The following is a 15,536-nucleotide window of genomic DNA, read 5'->3' on the forward strand; positions in this document are numbered from 1 at the left end:
TATATATATATATATATATATATATATATATATATAGTGTATATACATTTATATATATATATATATATATATATATACAGTATATATAGTGTATATAGTGTATATACATTTATATATATATATATATACACATACATACAGTATATATAGTGTATATACATTTATATATATATAAGAACCCACACACAGGCTGGATTGGATGATGTGGTTCTTTACTGGTAGCTGCAATGAGTGATCAGAACGCACATACACACAATATGTGGTTAGCACCTCTGCTGCTTTCGATGTCATTAGCAGAGAACAGGAAGTCTACTCAAGTACATAACATTTTCATATTTTTACAATTACATGAAATGCAATTACAGATGTAACTTAATACAATGGTTTTAAACTGTATACTTATTCTGTGATCGTATAGTGGTTTTAACTTGCTTTTATCCTTAATTGTGTTACAATTAATTCAATACAACATATTTTTAACTTGGTTTTTAACCAACATCATCCTTTTTTATATATTTATGAAATAGAGCATAGAAAAATACAAAATACAATACAAGACATGACACAAATAATTAAATGGACTTTTAGCACCCTCTAATGGTGACTAGCGAATATGACAGACCACGTTGTTCCCATGTTAAAATGGCGAACAATACAAATTTAAATATGAACGTCTTGACACGTCAAACGCACATAGTGCAACAATTATTACCTGCAATGAGTGATCAGAACGCACATACACACAATATGTGGTTAGCACCTCTGCTGCTTTCGATGTCTACAGGGGGAAAATAATATCGACTTCAGTGCGAAATAGTAGGACATCTGACGTGAGCAATAACCAATTCAAAACGAAAATTCCACAACATAGCATTTCAACTGCTATTAAATAACTGTGTATGTTACAATAAATCTCACGTTAGCTTTAGTGTAATTTATAATATTTTGCAGAGCAATATCAAAACGTGTCTTACCATTAGCAGAGAACAGGAAGTCTACTAATAGCTTCCGGTTTGCGGTCATATCTACAAACTTTTCAGGTACCAGCAGATGGCGCAATTGGACCTCTCATTGCATAACAAACCAATATACATATTTTAGCAGGAATTTCACTCAAATAATCAAAGTATTTCTTATACCCGTTACAAACACCCCCCTGAAATTCTGCTAAATTTAGGAGTGCAACACTTGAGACAAAAACAAAAAAAATAAGTGCATTACTAGGAACAAAACTGTTGTGCATGTCAGTTCTAAAACTCTCTCAAAAAGGAGTGTGGAAAGAAAGAAGGTGATCAATCTCCTAACTAAACACAGACTCAGAGATGACTGTTACACCTCTGAAATGCAAAATGTTGTTCCTATAGCTTCAAGTACTACTTAGACTCTTCTTTGGTCAAATACTTCCATAACTCAAACTGAAATTGCATCTCTAAAGAACTTAAACAAGGTACTATCTGATACTGTGGACACAGAATCTTCATCTACTACTTGCTTATTCATCTGGCAAATAAGGCGTTGTGGAGGGTTCATAGAACTACGATCCCTGAGACCATAACGGCCAGGCTGTGTGCAAATTGCTTGAACTAAAGGGCCTGGAACGTCACTGCTCAGAAAGTCAGTGTCAAGAATGGCTGTCTCAGGAGCATCAGTGTCCGGGGGGTCAATGTCTTGTTGAAGGTCTTTGTCAGGAGGAGCAACGTCTGTGGGGATATTGTCAGGAGGGGACATGTCAGTAGAGTCAGTGTCCAAAGGGGTCACATCTGGATGGATAGTTACGGGAGGGGCAACTTCTGTGTCAGTGAATATATCTTCAGAGCACTGTGGTGAGCTTTCTGCACCATTAACAGCAGCATAGTCAACATCTTCAGGGACTCGCTGACTGTCCTGACCGGACGCAGTGACTGAGAGAGAGTCAGACTGAGCAGCATCAGACCTCCGGTCAAACGAGTCATCCTCCTCTTCAGAATGGACTTCCTCTTCACCTGTCCGCATCAGCCAGTTGACTGTACGTACATCACTGTCTTCCACCAGATCAGGCACGTCAGGACATACATCACTTCCATGTGCAGCAGCGTCACATTCAGAGTTGTCAGAGACATTGTCCAGGTCTCTGTCACATGGCAGGAAGCTAACAGAGAGTAGTAGATTCCGGTGAACGACTCTCTCTCTGCCTGTCAGGCAATCCTTGACTCTGTAGACATTGAGTTCAGGTCTGACTGAGATGACTTCATAAGGAGTCGACTCCCATTTGTCTGCAACCTTGCGTTTTCCTGGCACACCTCTGTTGGCAATCAGCACTCTGTCTCCAACGACGAGGGGTGAGCCCTTGACTTTGCGGTTGTACAACTTGGCATGGCGAGTCTGTTCCCTGAGACTGTTCCTCTGCACAATCTGAGCAGCTTCATGCAGATCTTTCTTCAGTTGGGACACAAAGTCCGAGTGACTGACAACAGCGTCATTGGTGAGAGCATGTTGAAACATGACGTTGACAGGGAGACGAGGGATTCTTCCAAACATTAAGTAGAAGGGTGCAAACCCTGTTGTCTCATGCTCTGCGCAGTTGTAGCAGAAGGTAAGTTGCTGCAGCATTTGTGGCCACTTTGCTTTGGACTGAAGGGGAAGAGACCTGATCATATCTCCCAGGGTCCTGTTAAAACGCTCTGTGACACCATTTCCCATGGGGTGATACGGAGTCGTATGGGACTTCTGTATCCCAGCCATCTCTAGAAGCTCCTTAATCAGCTTGCTCTCAAAATTGGCTCCCTGGTCCGAATGGATGCGCAGAGGAAAGCCATAAATTAGAAAGAAGTCATTCCAGAGACGACGAGCGACTTGCCTGGCAGTCTGATTCTTGCATGGGAAGGCGTGTGCCATCTTGGAGAAGTGATCGGTCACAACTAGAACATCCACAGACTTGTTCCTGTTAACGTGTGTTGTTCTCCAATGAACATTTTACGACAGTTCTATGTTTCCCTTTACGGCTATTCATGCTGGAGGCGGGGCAGTGGGGGCTGCTGGGAGTAGGCATGTCTTAGAGGGAACTATGTTGACATGTCGGCTGCCTCAGTGTCTGAATAAAACTCAATATACTTAATATACGTTGTGTCTACTAAGTCTATATCAACATTGGTAGCAGAGGATGGTTTGAAGATGGCTGCGAACTACAGAGTACCGCCGAAGTTTGACGAAACCAGGCCGTATGAATGTTGGAAAAATGAAGTTAACATATGGGCACGAGTTACCGAACTCGACAAGAAGAAGCAGGCGCTTGCTGTGGCTTTGGGTCTGGAAGGACGAGCCAAGGATATCGCTATGGAGATACCAGCAGACGACTTGGACAAAGACACTGGTATGGCGACATTACTAGCAAAACTGGACGGTGTGTTTCAGCAAGAAGAAAAGGACCGCGCGTACGAAGCGTATTCCCAGTTTGATCGTTTAATGAAAGACAGTTCCGTTTCAATGGCAGACTACATAATTGACTTTGAGCAGCGATACAATCGAATTAAAAAGTACGACATGGCGCTTCCAGATGCTGTGTTAGCCTTCAAGTTGTTGGACACGGCCTGCCTCGATGAGAAAAACAGACAACTTGCACTAACGGCGTGCCCCGACCTAAAGTTTACGTCCATGAAGTCGGCACTCAAGCGGATTTTTGGAGCGAAAACGGCGCCAGGTTTGTCGCACAGGATTCAACTAAACCAAGATGCAGCTTTCTTCACTGAACAACGACAACGACAAGGACAGGGAAGACGGAACACGTTTCAACAGAAGAGTGAAAGGACACCGTTGCCGGGCACCAACCCATTGGATAAGTTCGGTAAGCGTTCAAGATGTGCCGTTTGTCAAAGCACATTTCATTGGGCCAAGGACTGTCCTTATAAGAAGAACGAACAAGTAAGACTAACAGAAGACGAAAATGTAGAAGAAGTTAACATAACGTTGTTGACAAATGACCCTATGTCTGACGCTGAGATTTTCATAACTGAATCCCTGGGATCAGCCATCATAGACACGGCATGCACTCGTACAGTATGTGGGGAGAAATGGCTTGACAGTTATGTTAGTTGTCTCAGTCAAGAGCAGACAGACAAAATGATGAGGACAGAAAACACCAGTTCAAGACCATTTCGTTTTGGAGATGGCAACTTAGTATATTCCACCAGAAAAGTGAAACTACCTGCCAAAATAGGACAAACAAAATGTCACATTGAGACAGAAGTGGTCAACGCTGACATTCCACTGCTGCTGAGTAAGTCCTCACTGAAGAAGGCAGGAACTGTTTTAGATATGGAGAATGACAGAGCAGTGATGTTTAAACAGCAGATTCCTCTTGAGTTCACCAGCTCAGGACACTACTGTGTGGACATAAGAGACAAAAACAGCACAACACAGCAAATGAAAGATGACGTGATACTTGCAGCGACAGCTGAAGATGAAGTCCTGACAGTGACAGAAAACATGTCTTCAGCCGAAAAGCGCAAAATCCTTCTCAAGCTACACAAACAGTTTGGCCACGCATCTGCAGACAGGCTGCAGAGGCTAATTCAAAGCTCGGGTAATAAAGACAAGGACTGCCTCACTATTTTGCAACAAATAGTGCATGATTGTGACATATGTCAGAGATACAGCAAAGCGAAGCCGAGGCCAGCTGTTGGTCTGCCTCTAGCTACAGAATATAATGAGACGGTGGCGGTGGACCTGCATGAGTTGGAGCCAGGAGTGTGGTATCTACATGTGATCGACCAATTCACCCGGTTCAGTGCAGGAAGCATTGTGAAGACAAAGAAGGCCTCTGAAATGGTCAACGCCCTCATCCACACATGGATAAGTGTTCACGGCCCTCCTCGTATTTTGTACAGCGACAACGGTGGAGAGTTCAATAATGAAGAGTTTCGTGACATGGCCGAAAACTTCAACATCGAGACGAGGACAACAGCAGGATACAGTCCCTGGAGCAACGGGCTGTTGGAGAGACACAATCAGACTCTCACCGACATCCTACTGAAAGTGAGACGGGAAAATGGATGTGACTGGCACACTGCCCTAGACTGGGCTCTTATGGCTAAGAACTGTATGCACAGTGTTCATGGTTATAGCCCACATCAACTGGTATTTGGTCAAAACCCTAACCTTCCCTCTGTATTAATTGATAAACTACCTGCACTCGAAGGCACTACTGTTAGTGCAAGGGTAGGACAACACATATCAGCGTTGCATGCTTCTAGGAAGGCTTTCACTGAAGCTGAATGTTCAGAGAGAATAAGGAGAGCGTTACGTAAGCAGCTCAGATCCACAGATGAAAAATATGAGACAGGAGACAAGGTCTATTACAAACGAGCTGACAGTACAGAGTGGAAGGGACCAGGGATAGTTATTGGTCAGGATGGGGCTGTTGTATTTGTAAGACATGGTGGTATCCTTGTTAGAGTACATCACTTGAGGCTTAATAAGTTACACACAACTGCTCAAAGTGAGGTTCTCGATGACACAAACAGTGAGATAATTGTACAGAATCAAGCAGCAGACAGTGAAAACACAGATGTAGTGAACAGAGCCACAGGTGGCTCATTCAGTACACAAAACACAGATGCTGATAACGAACAGGAAAGTGACAGAGAGTCCAATGCAGGAGAGGGAGCTCATTCGTTAGTGACTCATAATGATGTAATTCAAACTCAAATGGAGCACAATGTCTATAATGATAACCCTGTTATTCCTGTGTCCAGTGTCAAGGTAAAAGCGGGACATACTGTAACCTTTATGAAAAGTGATGAAAGTGTTCTATGTAAAGCAAAAGTCCTAGGTAGAGCAGGCAAAGCCACAGGAGGGTATAAAAATTGGTATAACCTGCAATTTATTGAAAATGATGGGAGTCATGGTCAAAAAGAAGCTGTTGATCTGTCACGTGTGAATAGTCTCAGCATTGAGTCCGATTCAGAAGTCATGGATGCTGATGTACTTATAACAAAAGACATATCATTTGATGAAGCTAAACAAATAGAGATTGAAAACTGGAACAATAATAATGTTTTTGAAGAAGTTGAAGATACAGGCCAAAGATGTGTTTCCACCCGTTGGGTCTGTAGTCTAAAAGAAACTGAGAACGGTATTGTGCCTAAAGCTAGACTTGTAGCCAGGGGTTTTGAAGAGTTCAATATCCAACAGGTGCAAAAAGATTCACCAACCTGTGCTTCTGAATCCCTGAGGTTATTGCTAGCAGTGATTAGCCAAAATCAGTGGAAGGTCCATTCTATGGACATTAAATCTGCCTTTTTGCAAGGCATGGAGTTATCAAGGGACATTCATGTTCACCCCCCCCAGAAGCAAACAGTAAAGGGGTGCTATGGAAACTTAAGAAATGTGTATATGGTCTTGCTGATGCATCACTTTATTGGTATAATAGAGTGAAAGAAATAATGCTGAGCACAAGTGGTAAAGTGTCACAAGTGGATCCTGCAGTCTTTTATTGGTTGGATGAACAATGCAAAGTTAAAGGGGTACTTGCATGTCATGTGGATGATTTTCTCTGGGCAGGTTCACAAAACTTTGTAACTGATGTGATTCCTCGACTGAAGTGTGCGTTCCGTGTGGGACGTGAGGAACATGATAATTTCTGCTATGTAGGAATGGACATTGCCACTGTAAATGGTGTAATTGAGATGAATCAGCAGGGCTATATTGACAACATGCAACCCATAAACATGCAGCCAGCACGTGCTATACAGAGAGATTCAGCTCTTAGTGAAACGGAAAGAGAGCAGCTGAGATCAAAAATAGGACAAATTCTTTGGGTTGCAAAACAAACTAGACCTGATGTTATGTTTGACGCTTGTATTTTGGCATCTATTCTGAAAAATGCTACTGTGCAGTCCATTCATGATGCAAATAAGGTGATTCGTAAACTTAAAGCAGGAAAGGTTACTCTGAAATTTCAACATTTGGGTAATAATGATGCTTTGAACTTGACTGTCTTCAGTGATGCCTCGCTGGGAAACTTGCCTGATGGAGGTACTCAAGGAGGGACATTGATCACTCTCATGGGGGAAAACGGGAAGTTTTCTCCTCTCTGTTGGCAATCTAAGAGGATCAGGCGTGTGGTGCGGAGCACCCTTGCGGGAGAGACACTCGCTATGTCGGATGGAATAGACAATGCTATTTTCCTTTCTACTCTTTTTTCGGAGCTCACTACTGGGACCACCAAATTAAATGCTCCCACGTTGGTCTGTGTGACTGACAATCACTCTCTTTATGATGCCCTTAAGTCCACTAAACAGGTCACAGAGAAGAGACTTCGGTTGGATATAAGCGGGATCAAGGAGCTCATTCAGAGTAAAACAATCAAAAAGGTGCTCTGGTCAGTGACAAAAGCCCAACTAGCTGACTGTCTGACGAAAAAGGGGGCATCATCCCTAGTGCTCTTGAAAGCACTATGTGAAGGACTGTGGAATCCACCCTAATTGGAATTCACCCTAATTGTTGTTTAAAAAAAAAAAAAAAAAAAAACACAGGCGAGAATGCTGATTGTATTTTGTTATTTTCTTGAATGTTTTTCAATTGCCTTTTCCCTTGTTGCACTTGGCTTTTGTTTTTCTTATTTTAAAGAAAGAAGAGGGAGATTGTTAACGTGTGTTGTTCTCCAATGAACATTTTACGACAGTTCTATGTTTCCCTTTACGGCTATTCATGCTGGAGGCGGGGCAGTGGGGGCTGCTGGGAGTAGGCATGTCTTAGAGGGAACTATGTTGACATGTCGGCTGCCTCAGTGTCTGAATAAAACTCAATATACTTAATATACGTTGTGTCTACTAAGTCTATATCAACAGTTCCCTTGCTCAGCAGTCCAAAAGTCTATGCAGACCAACTCCATAGGTTCAGAGGTGACAATGTTCCTGAGAGGCGCACGGCTGTGTGGCTCGGGTGTCTTCCCTACTATGCAGCGCTGACAAGACTGAACATAGTTCACAACATCACGTTCCATGCCACTCCAGAAGAATCGTTGCCTCACCAGAGACAAGGTACGATGCTGGCCTTGGTGACCTGCTGAGTCATGGAGACCTTGGAGGACTTTCTGCTTTAAAGAGTCTGGAACTATGTATTGGAGGATCTTCTTGTTCATCTGGGGATCTTTTCGTATCTTGTACAGCATGCCATTCTGTATGGTCAGTCTACTCCAATGCTTTAGAAGTTTGATCACACTATGCGACTCAAGAGCCCGCTCACGCCTGGTAGGTCTCTTGTGTCTCTGTACAAAGTACATGGCCCTGCCTACTGTCTTGTCTTGCTCCTGTTGACCAACAAGCTGACTCTGAGGGAGTGCAGTGGACTGGTCTTCCTTCTGTAGAAGACTGAAGGCAGCGTCTGCCCCAATCATGTGACTTACACCTCCAGTGGACTGAGCACTGAAGATGGCAGCGACTTCCTCTGACGCAACTGAACCTCTTGTGTTCTGTGAAATTGCCTCTTGCACTGGCCCGTCTGATGTTTCACCACCTTCGTCCACAACAGCCTGACAGTTGTTGGACACTCTGAACACCTCTTGCACGGTTCTGTCATTCACACCGTTGACTTGTTCCAACAGTGAGGCATAAGGTTCGGTGACAAGGCGATGACCCACACACGACTGGACAAATGGCTCACGGCTCAATGTGTCAACTACGATATTCTTTGGGCCAGGAATGTACTTCAAGTCGAAGTCATAAGCAGCGAGCTTTGCCACCCACCGCTGTTCACACGCGTCAAGTCTGGGTTTGGTCAGAATATATGTCAAGGGGTTATTGTCAGTCCATGTGGTGAAATGTCTGCCTTTCAACCAGTGGCTGAATTTGTCGCATACTGCCCATTTCAAGGCAAGAAATTCAAGTCGGTGCGCAGGGTAGTTTAGCTGGGAGCGAGAGAGCGTTCTTCTCGCAAAGGCGACAGGTCTAGCTACCTTTCCACCAGGCGGAAGTTGCGACAGGACAGCTCCAATCCCATCAAAGGATGCGTCGATAGCCAGAATGAACGGGGCATTGAAATCTGGGTAGGCTAGAGTGACACTTGTCATGAGGTCGTGTTTCAGTGTCTCAAAAGCGGTCTGGCATGCGTTGGACCAATCAGCAGGAGTCAGCTTCACAGGACCTCCTTTCTTCACAGGTTTGCGACCTTTCTTGTGCTTGCACTGAGCACTTGGTTCAGCTGTGAGCCTGAACAGCGGTTTAGCCTTCGCAGAACATGCCTCGATGAAACTTTGGTAGTACATCACCATGCCTAAAAACGATCTGATTTTACTAGGACAAGGTGTTTTACCATCAGATTCCATGATGTCTGCGACCTTTAGGTCATTTATGGCTCTGACCTTCTCAGTGTCTGTTCGAACTCCATCTTCACTGATGACGTGCCCGAGAAATTTCACAGTCCTCCTGAGGAAGAAGCACTTCTTGGGTGCGAGCTTAAGGTTGTGCTCCTTGAGGCGGGCAAACACCATCTGCAGGCGTTTGAGTGCAACTCCTTCTGTAGGTGCAAATACCATCAGATCGTCGAGGTAACACAACAGGCTCGTGAAATTCTCGTCACCAAATATTGACATCATCATCCTCATGAAGGTAGGTGGACTGTTGCATAGGCCCTGAGGGAGACAGTTATATTCATGAAGTCCAAAGGGTGATGAGAATGCTGTATACTTCTTGTCATCAGGGTGCAAGGGGACATTATAGAAGCCTGATGTCAAGTCCATCGTGGAGAATAGAGCATTTCCACCGAGTGCGGCTAGAGCATCTGCTTGATGCGGCAGTGGGTAGGCATCCTTCACAGTTCTTGCGTTGAGCCATCTGAAGTCAGTGCATACTCTGAGGTCTCCATTCCGCTTCCATACGAGAACGAGTGCAGATGCATATTCACTGCTCGACTTTTGAATAATGCCTTTTTCCTCCATCTCATTCAGAGTCGTTCTCAGTTTCTCATATTGGCTTGGTGGTATGCGCCTGTATGGTAGACGGAACGGCTTGTCATCAACAAGGTGGATGCGATGCACAAACTCTTTGGCCTCTCCGCAGTCCATCTTGTGTCTGGAGAAGATTGACTCATATTCTTCAATAATGTGAACAAGCTTGTCTTTCCACTGCAGTGACACTTTGCATGACTTCAGATCAATGTCTTGCAGGCCCAGAGTCTCCAGTGCACGCACCATGTCCTCTTCTGACCTCGGATGCACATCTTCGCTCTGCACACACTGCATGTTGCACTTGACCTCCTCTGCTTTGGGTAGGTCCTCCACTGCGATACAGGGGGACACATCTGCGATCTTGGCATTCCTTCTCAACACCACAGTTCTGTCTGTAGGGTTAATGACTTTAACGGGCACCCATCTATCTCCCCAAAGTGGAGTAATAACCCTTCCAACAAGGATTTGTTTGGGTCTGGCTTTAGACTGGGTCGGCTCAACGACCACGGTACTGCCTACTGACATCACAGCTGACTCAGGTAACTTGCCCCAGACAAGGTGCTCACTCTGTGGTTTCAGTGTTACACAACTTTTGACTTTCACTGTTCCCACCTTATCTGGAATGCATTCACCTCTCCATCTCTCTGTGTTGGACAGTAGTGACAAGAATTGGCAGTGGTCATCAGTCTGACCATTGTCGGGCGAGGAAACAAGCCTCCAGTAGCCGTCAGTGCTCTTCAGTTGAGTTAGGATATGCTTGATAGCATTGCTGCCAAGGATCATTGCTTCTGTCTGGCCAGGTACAACCATTACCGGAACGATCATCCTGCATCCATAAACGGTAACATCAAGGTTATACATGTCTTTGGGGGAAACGCGGTGTCCACCGCAGCCTACAATGACATAATCATCAGCTGTGTCCTTTGTCATGTTAGGGCATTGCTGCAGCAGGGACTCAACAGCAGACTCACTTATTGTACAGGCCATTGACCCGCTGTCTAACAGTGCTTAGAAAGTGGGGCCATTCTTTACAAGTACAGGCGTGTAGAACAGGCTATCAGTCTCTGATATTCTCTGGGATCCCTGAAAGATCAGTTTCTTGGGTGAGATTACTGTACTGCCACTATAACTGCTGTGCGACTCATAGAGGGATTCAATATCAAGCATGTCGGGCTTCTCATAACTTGTTGGAGGTTCAATTAGCTGATCTGCACGGTCCTCCCCTGTGTGCAGATCGGTCAGTTTTCCTGAGGCTGTGGAGTGGTCCTCCTCGCAGGACAGTCATGACGTGAATGGCCTGGAGCATAGCACTTGAAGCAAAGCCTCTTCTCCCGGCAATGAGAGAAAGCACTGTGACCTTCATCTTTGCAAATAATGCATGGCATGTCAGTGAACCCGTCAACTCTGTTCTCAAGATACCTGGGTGGAGCTCGCTTCCTCACTTGTGACTGGTTAGAGGTCCCACGTAGCAGAACCTTTTCCAACATAGCCATCACCTCCGCTAGGGGGACATACTGAGGGCTCTGGGTTTGAGGTGCCTCGTGACCACTGTGGTCAAGGGCTGGACTATGGCTCACCTCAGATGCGTGTACGGCAATGTCCATCTTCTTCACAGTGTGTTCTGGGGGAGTTGCTCTGCAGCTCATCTCAGCATGGTACTCGTTCAGCACCTCCAGTACTTCACACGCTGACCATTTGTCGATTTTTTTGGATCTGAAAGTGAGGGCCAGGTCTTTGCAGGGACAGTTCCTAATAAACATGCGAGTCACCTCTGTTTCAGGGTTGTCCAGCGTCTTGCCCTGCTCTCTCAGACAGTCAATGGCGAGGTCAGCTGCACTGTTCAGTTTCAGCCAGTAGTCATAGGGGTCTTCCCGGTCTTTAGGCAAAGTCGAGTAAAAGTCAACTACATCCTTAGCTTTTCCCCTCAAATGCATAAGGATCTCCTCAGCCTGCTCTTCGACTCTCACATTACTCCTCTTAATGAATGTTCTCATCAGATCTTCCCATTCATGCACCTTAATTGAATCCGACCCATCTCCTACAAATGATGGTGGTTCCTTAACCTTCCTATGTGTGACAACCTGAACCTGAGATACATCAGACACATGGCTAGGCTGACTCAGTGTGTTTGTTACATCCTGTGTGAAAGTTGAAGCAGAAGTTACTGTGTTATTTGGCTGCATACGCGACATGATGCTATCAGCTAACTGTTGACCTATCTCCTGAATGACAGTCCTCATCTGGTCAGCTACACACTCAGAGACGCTACCAATATGATTTGGTGTAGACGTGACTTGAGGCAAATAAGAGCTAGTACGCTGGTTAGCTGCATTATGTACGCTAGCATTGGAAACTGCCTCTAATGAGGACGAACTAACACCTGGGGCAGGACTATCAACAGAAAAGGGGATGGGAGTAGGCATACCCCTGCCTCTGCCAACTTGAATGGGTGTGCCAAACTTTGGGAACAGTGGATTACTCTGAAAAGACATGTTTCCAAAATGTCTGCCACAATACAGTACAGTCCACCCCACTTTCTGAAATCATCAATAAGAAAATGGCAAATAGAATCAAATTGATAAAACAAATCAGCAGTCTGTGTGACACGTTACTGCTATGCCACATACAATTATCTGTGCCGCTGTGACACACTATAATGAGCTTCACTGCAATATATGCTACCCTTGTAAACTGTGAACACACAAATACTGTGAACTTATGGCTTCATGGAGCGATGTGGTAGGCAGGACGGTCACCGGTTCGACGAACTTGATAGAAGTCTCAGGTCACGGCACCAATGTAACTGCTGTGTACCCGTCCCGCCAAGAACCCACACACAGGCTGGATTGGATGATGTGGTTCTTTACTGGTAGCTGCAATGAGTGATCAGAACGCACATACACACAATATGTGGTTAGCACCTCTGCTGCTTTCGATGTCATTAGCAGAGAACAGGAAGTCTACTCAAGTACATAACATTTTCATATTTTTACAATTACATGAAATGCAATTACAGATGTAACTTAATACAATGGTTTTAAACTGTATACTTATTCTTTGTGTGTGATCGTATAGTGGTTTTAACTTGCTTTTATCTTTAATTGTATTACAATTAATTCAATACAACATATTTTTAACTTGGTTTTTAACCAACTTCATCCTTTTTTATATATTTATGAAATAGAGCATAGAAAAATACAAAATACAATACAAGACATGACACAAATAATTAAATGGACTTTTGGCACCCTCTATTGGTGACTAGCGAATATGACAGACCACGTTGTTCCCATGTTAAAATGGCGAACAATACAAATTTAAATATGAACGTCTTGACACGTCAAACGCACATAGTGCAACAATTATTACCTGCAATGAGTGATCAGAACGCACATACACACAATATGTGGTTAGCACCTCTGCTGCTTTCGATGTCTACAGGGGGAAAATAATATCGACTTCAGTGCAAATTAGTAGGACATCTGACGTGAGCAATAACCAATTCAAAACGAAAATTCCACAACATAGCATTTCAACTGCTATTAAATAACTGTGTATGTTACAATAAATCTCACGTTAGCTTTAGTGTAATTTATAATATTTTGCAGAGCAATATCAAAACGTGTCTTACCATTAGCAGAGAACAGGAAGTCTACTAATAGCTTCCGGTTTGCGGTCATATCTACAAACTTTTCAGGTACCAGCAGATGACGCAATTGGACATCTCATTGCATAACAAACCAATATACATATTTTAGCAGGAATTTCACTCAAATAATCAAAGTATTTCTTATACCCGTTACACACACACACATATATATATATATATATATATATATATATATATATATATATATATATATATATATATATATATATATATATATATATATATATATATATATATATATATATATATATATATATATATATATATATATACATATATATATATATATATATATATATATATATATATATATATATATATATATATATATATATATATATATATATATATATATATATATATATATATATATATATATATAGATGTATGTGTGTATGTATATGTGGTCAGGACAGCCAAAGAGAGGAAAGACTCTCTTTCGGGAGATTTAACTCCATGTTCAGTGGTAAGATATATACAATTATTGGTTACATTACTACCTATATTAGTGACATTACAACAACTTTATTGTGACATTTTATTTCTCTTATAATTCCGCTGTTTTTTGTTTATGCATTACCACATTTAAATAGAAATATTTTGTGAAATACATAAATTGTAAAACATAGTATTCTCAATATTTCTAAATCTTTGTATTAAAGGCAGCCGATGAAAAAACACATAAACAGCAGCTGTTACAATATTTTATTGATTTACATGTTAAAAACGCGAACAATTTACATTCCATGAACATTGACTCTTTGGATTTATTTTCATGTCCATATTATTGTTCTCTTTTTCTAGTAAATAAGCTTTTCTCTTTTAAAATATAAACAACTTTCCAAAAAATATCACAGCACGTGACGTCACAGAAGCTCCGTTGTTAAAAAAAAAAAGTCAAGTGAAGGAAGTGACATCCTATTTACGCGCTCTTGGAACGATAGTGTTTCCGGTACGGATCGCGTAGGGACAGCCTTCCGCCTGCTGGCCGTGCTACAAGTTGACGTGTCGTAAAGAGTTTGCTAGCGAACCGGAGTGAACATCTGATTACAAGTAGTTTATATAAGTTAATACCTTAACAATGGCGGCTGACTGGGAAGAAATTCGACGACTTGCAGCGGATTTCCAAAGGGCACAGTTTGCCGATACTGTGCAAAGGTAAATAAATTTGACACAAGCTATATTTAGATACTTTTGATTTAGCTTACTATCAAAATGATGAATATAAATTCAAAGGAGTGCTGTGGTCAAAATGTGTCATTGTTGCTGACTAGACTTTTTAGGCTAGTTTGATTTGGATGACGTTGAAAGGTTCATAACACGTCTACAGACAGTTTATACAGACACCTATTTGTTTTCGAATTGATTGCTTATCGTGTATGCTAGATACCTTCCGATACGTATAATTGTTATAAGTAAAGTATGTATTTGTGGTAGACAAGTGGTAGAAAATGGATGGCTGGTAATAATCATAAATTATATACAGTACAGGCCAAAAGTTTGGACACCTTCTCATTTCTATGCGTTTTCTTTATTTTCATGACTATTTACATCAGGGGTGTCAAACTCATTTTAGATCGGGGGCCACATGGAGAAGAATCTACTCCCAAGTGGGCCGGACTGGTAAAATCACGGCACGATAACTTAATAATAAAGACAACTTCAGATTATTTTCTTTGTTTAAAAATAGAACAAGCACATTCTGAAATTGTACAAATCACAATGTTGTTGTTTTTTACAGTTTCATGTTGTGGTTAATAGTATTCTATCTTTATTTGTCGTTATTTATATTTTCTGAATAAATTATGTGATAATGTTCACCAGTCAACTCCATCCATCCATCCATTTTCTACCGCTTGTCCCTTTTTTGAGGTTCATTGGTGTTAATTTTCAATCTATCAAGAGAAAAATTATATCAAAATCAAATTACAGTATGTTATTTAT

At 42.4% G+C, this 15,536-nt stretch overlaps 1 protein-coding gene across 1 annotated transcript in view; it reads left to right on the forward strand.

Annotated features, from left to right (window-relative positions):
• Nucleotides 1–14,533: 14,533 nt before the first annotated feature.
• Nucleotides 14,534–15,536, forward strand: part of ufl1 (UFM1-specific ligase 1) — a 38,688-nt gene continuing 37,685 nt past the window's right edge. The window contains exon 1 of the mRNA XM_062044431.1: nucleotides 14,534–14,750. Coding sequence (XP_061900415.1) covers nucleotides 14,674–14,750 — 77 coding nt within the window. The 5' untranslated portion in view covers nucleotides 14,534–14,673. The remainder of the gene's footprint in view (nucleotides 14,751–15,536) is intronic.

The sequence above is a fragment of the Entelurus aequoreus genome, linkage group LG04 (assembly GCF_033978785.1).
Source record: "Entelurus aequoreus isolate RoL-2023_Sb linkage group LG04, RoL_Eaeq_v1.1, whole genome shotgun sequence".
Taxonomy (NCBI): domain Eukaryota; kingdom Metazoa; phylum Chordata; class Actinopteri; order Syngnathiformes; family Syngnathidae; genus Entelurus; species Entelurus aequoreus.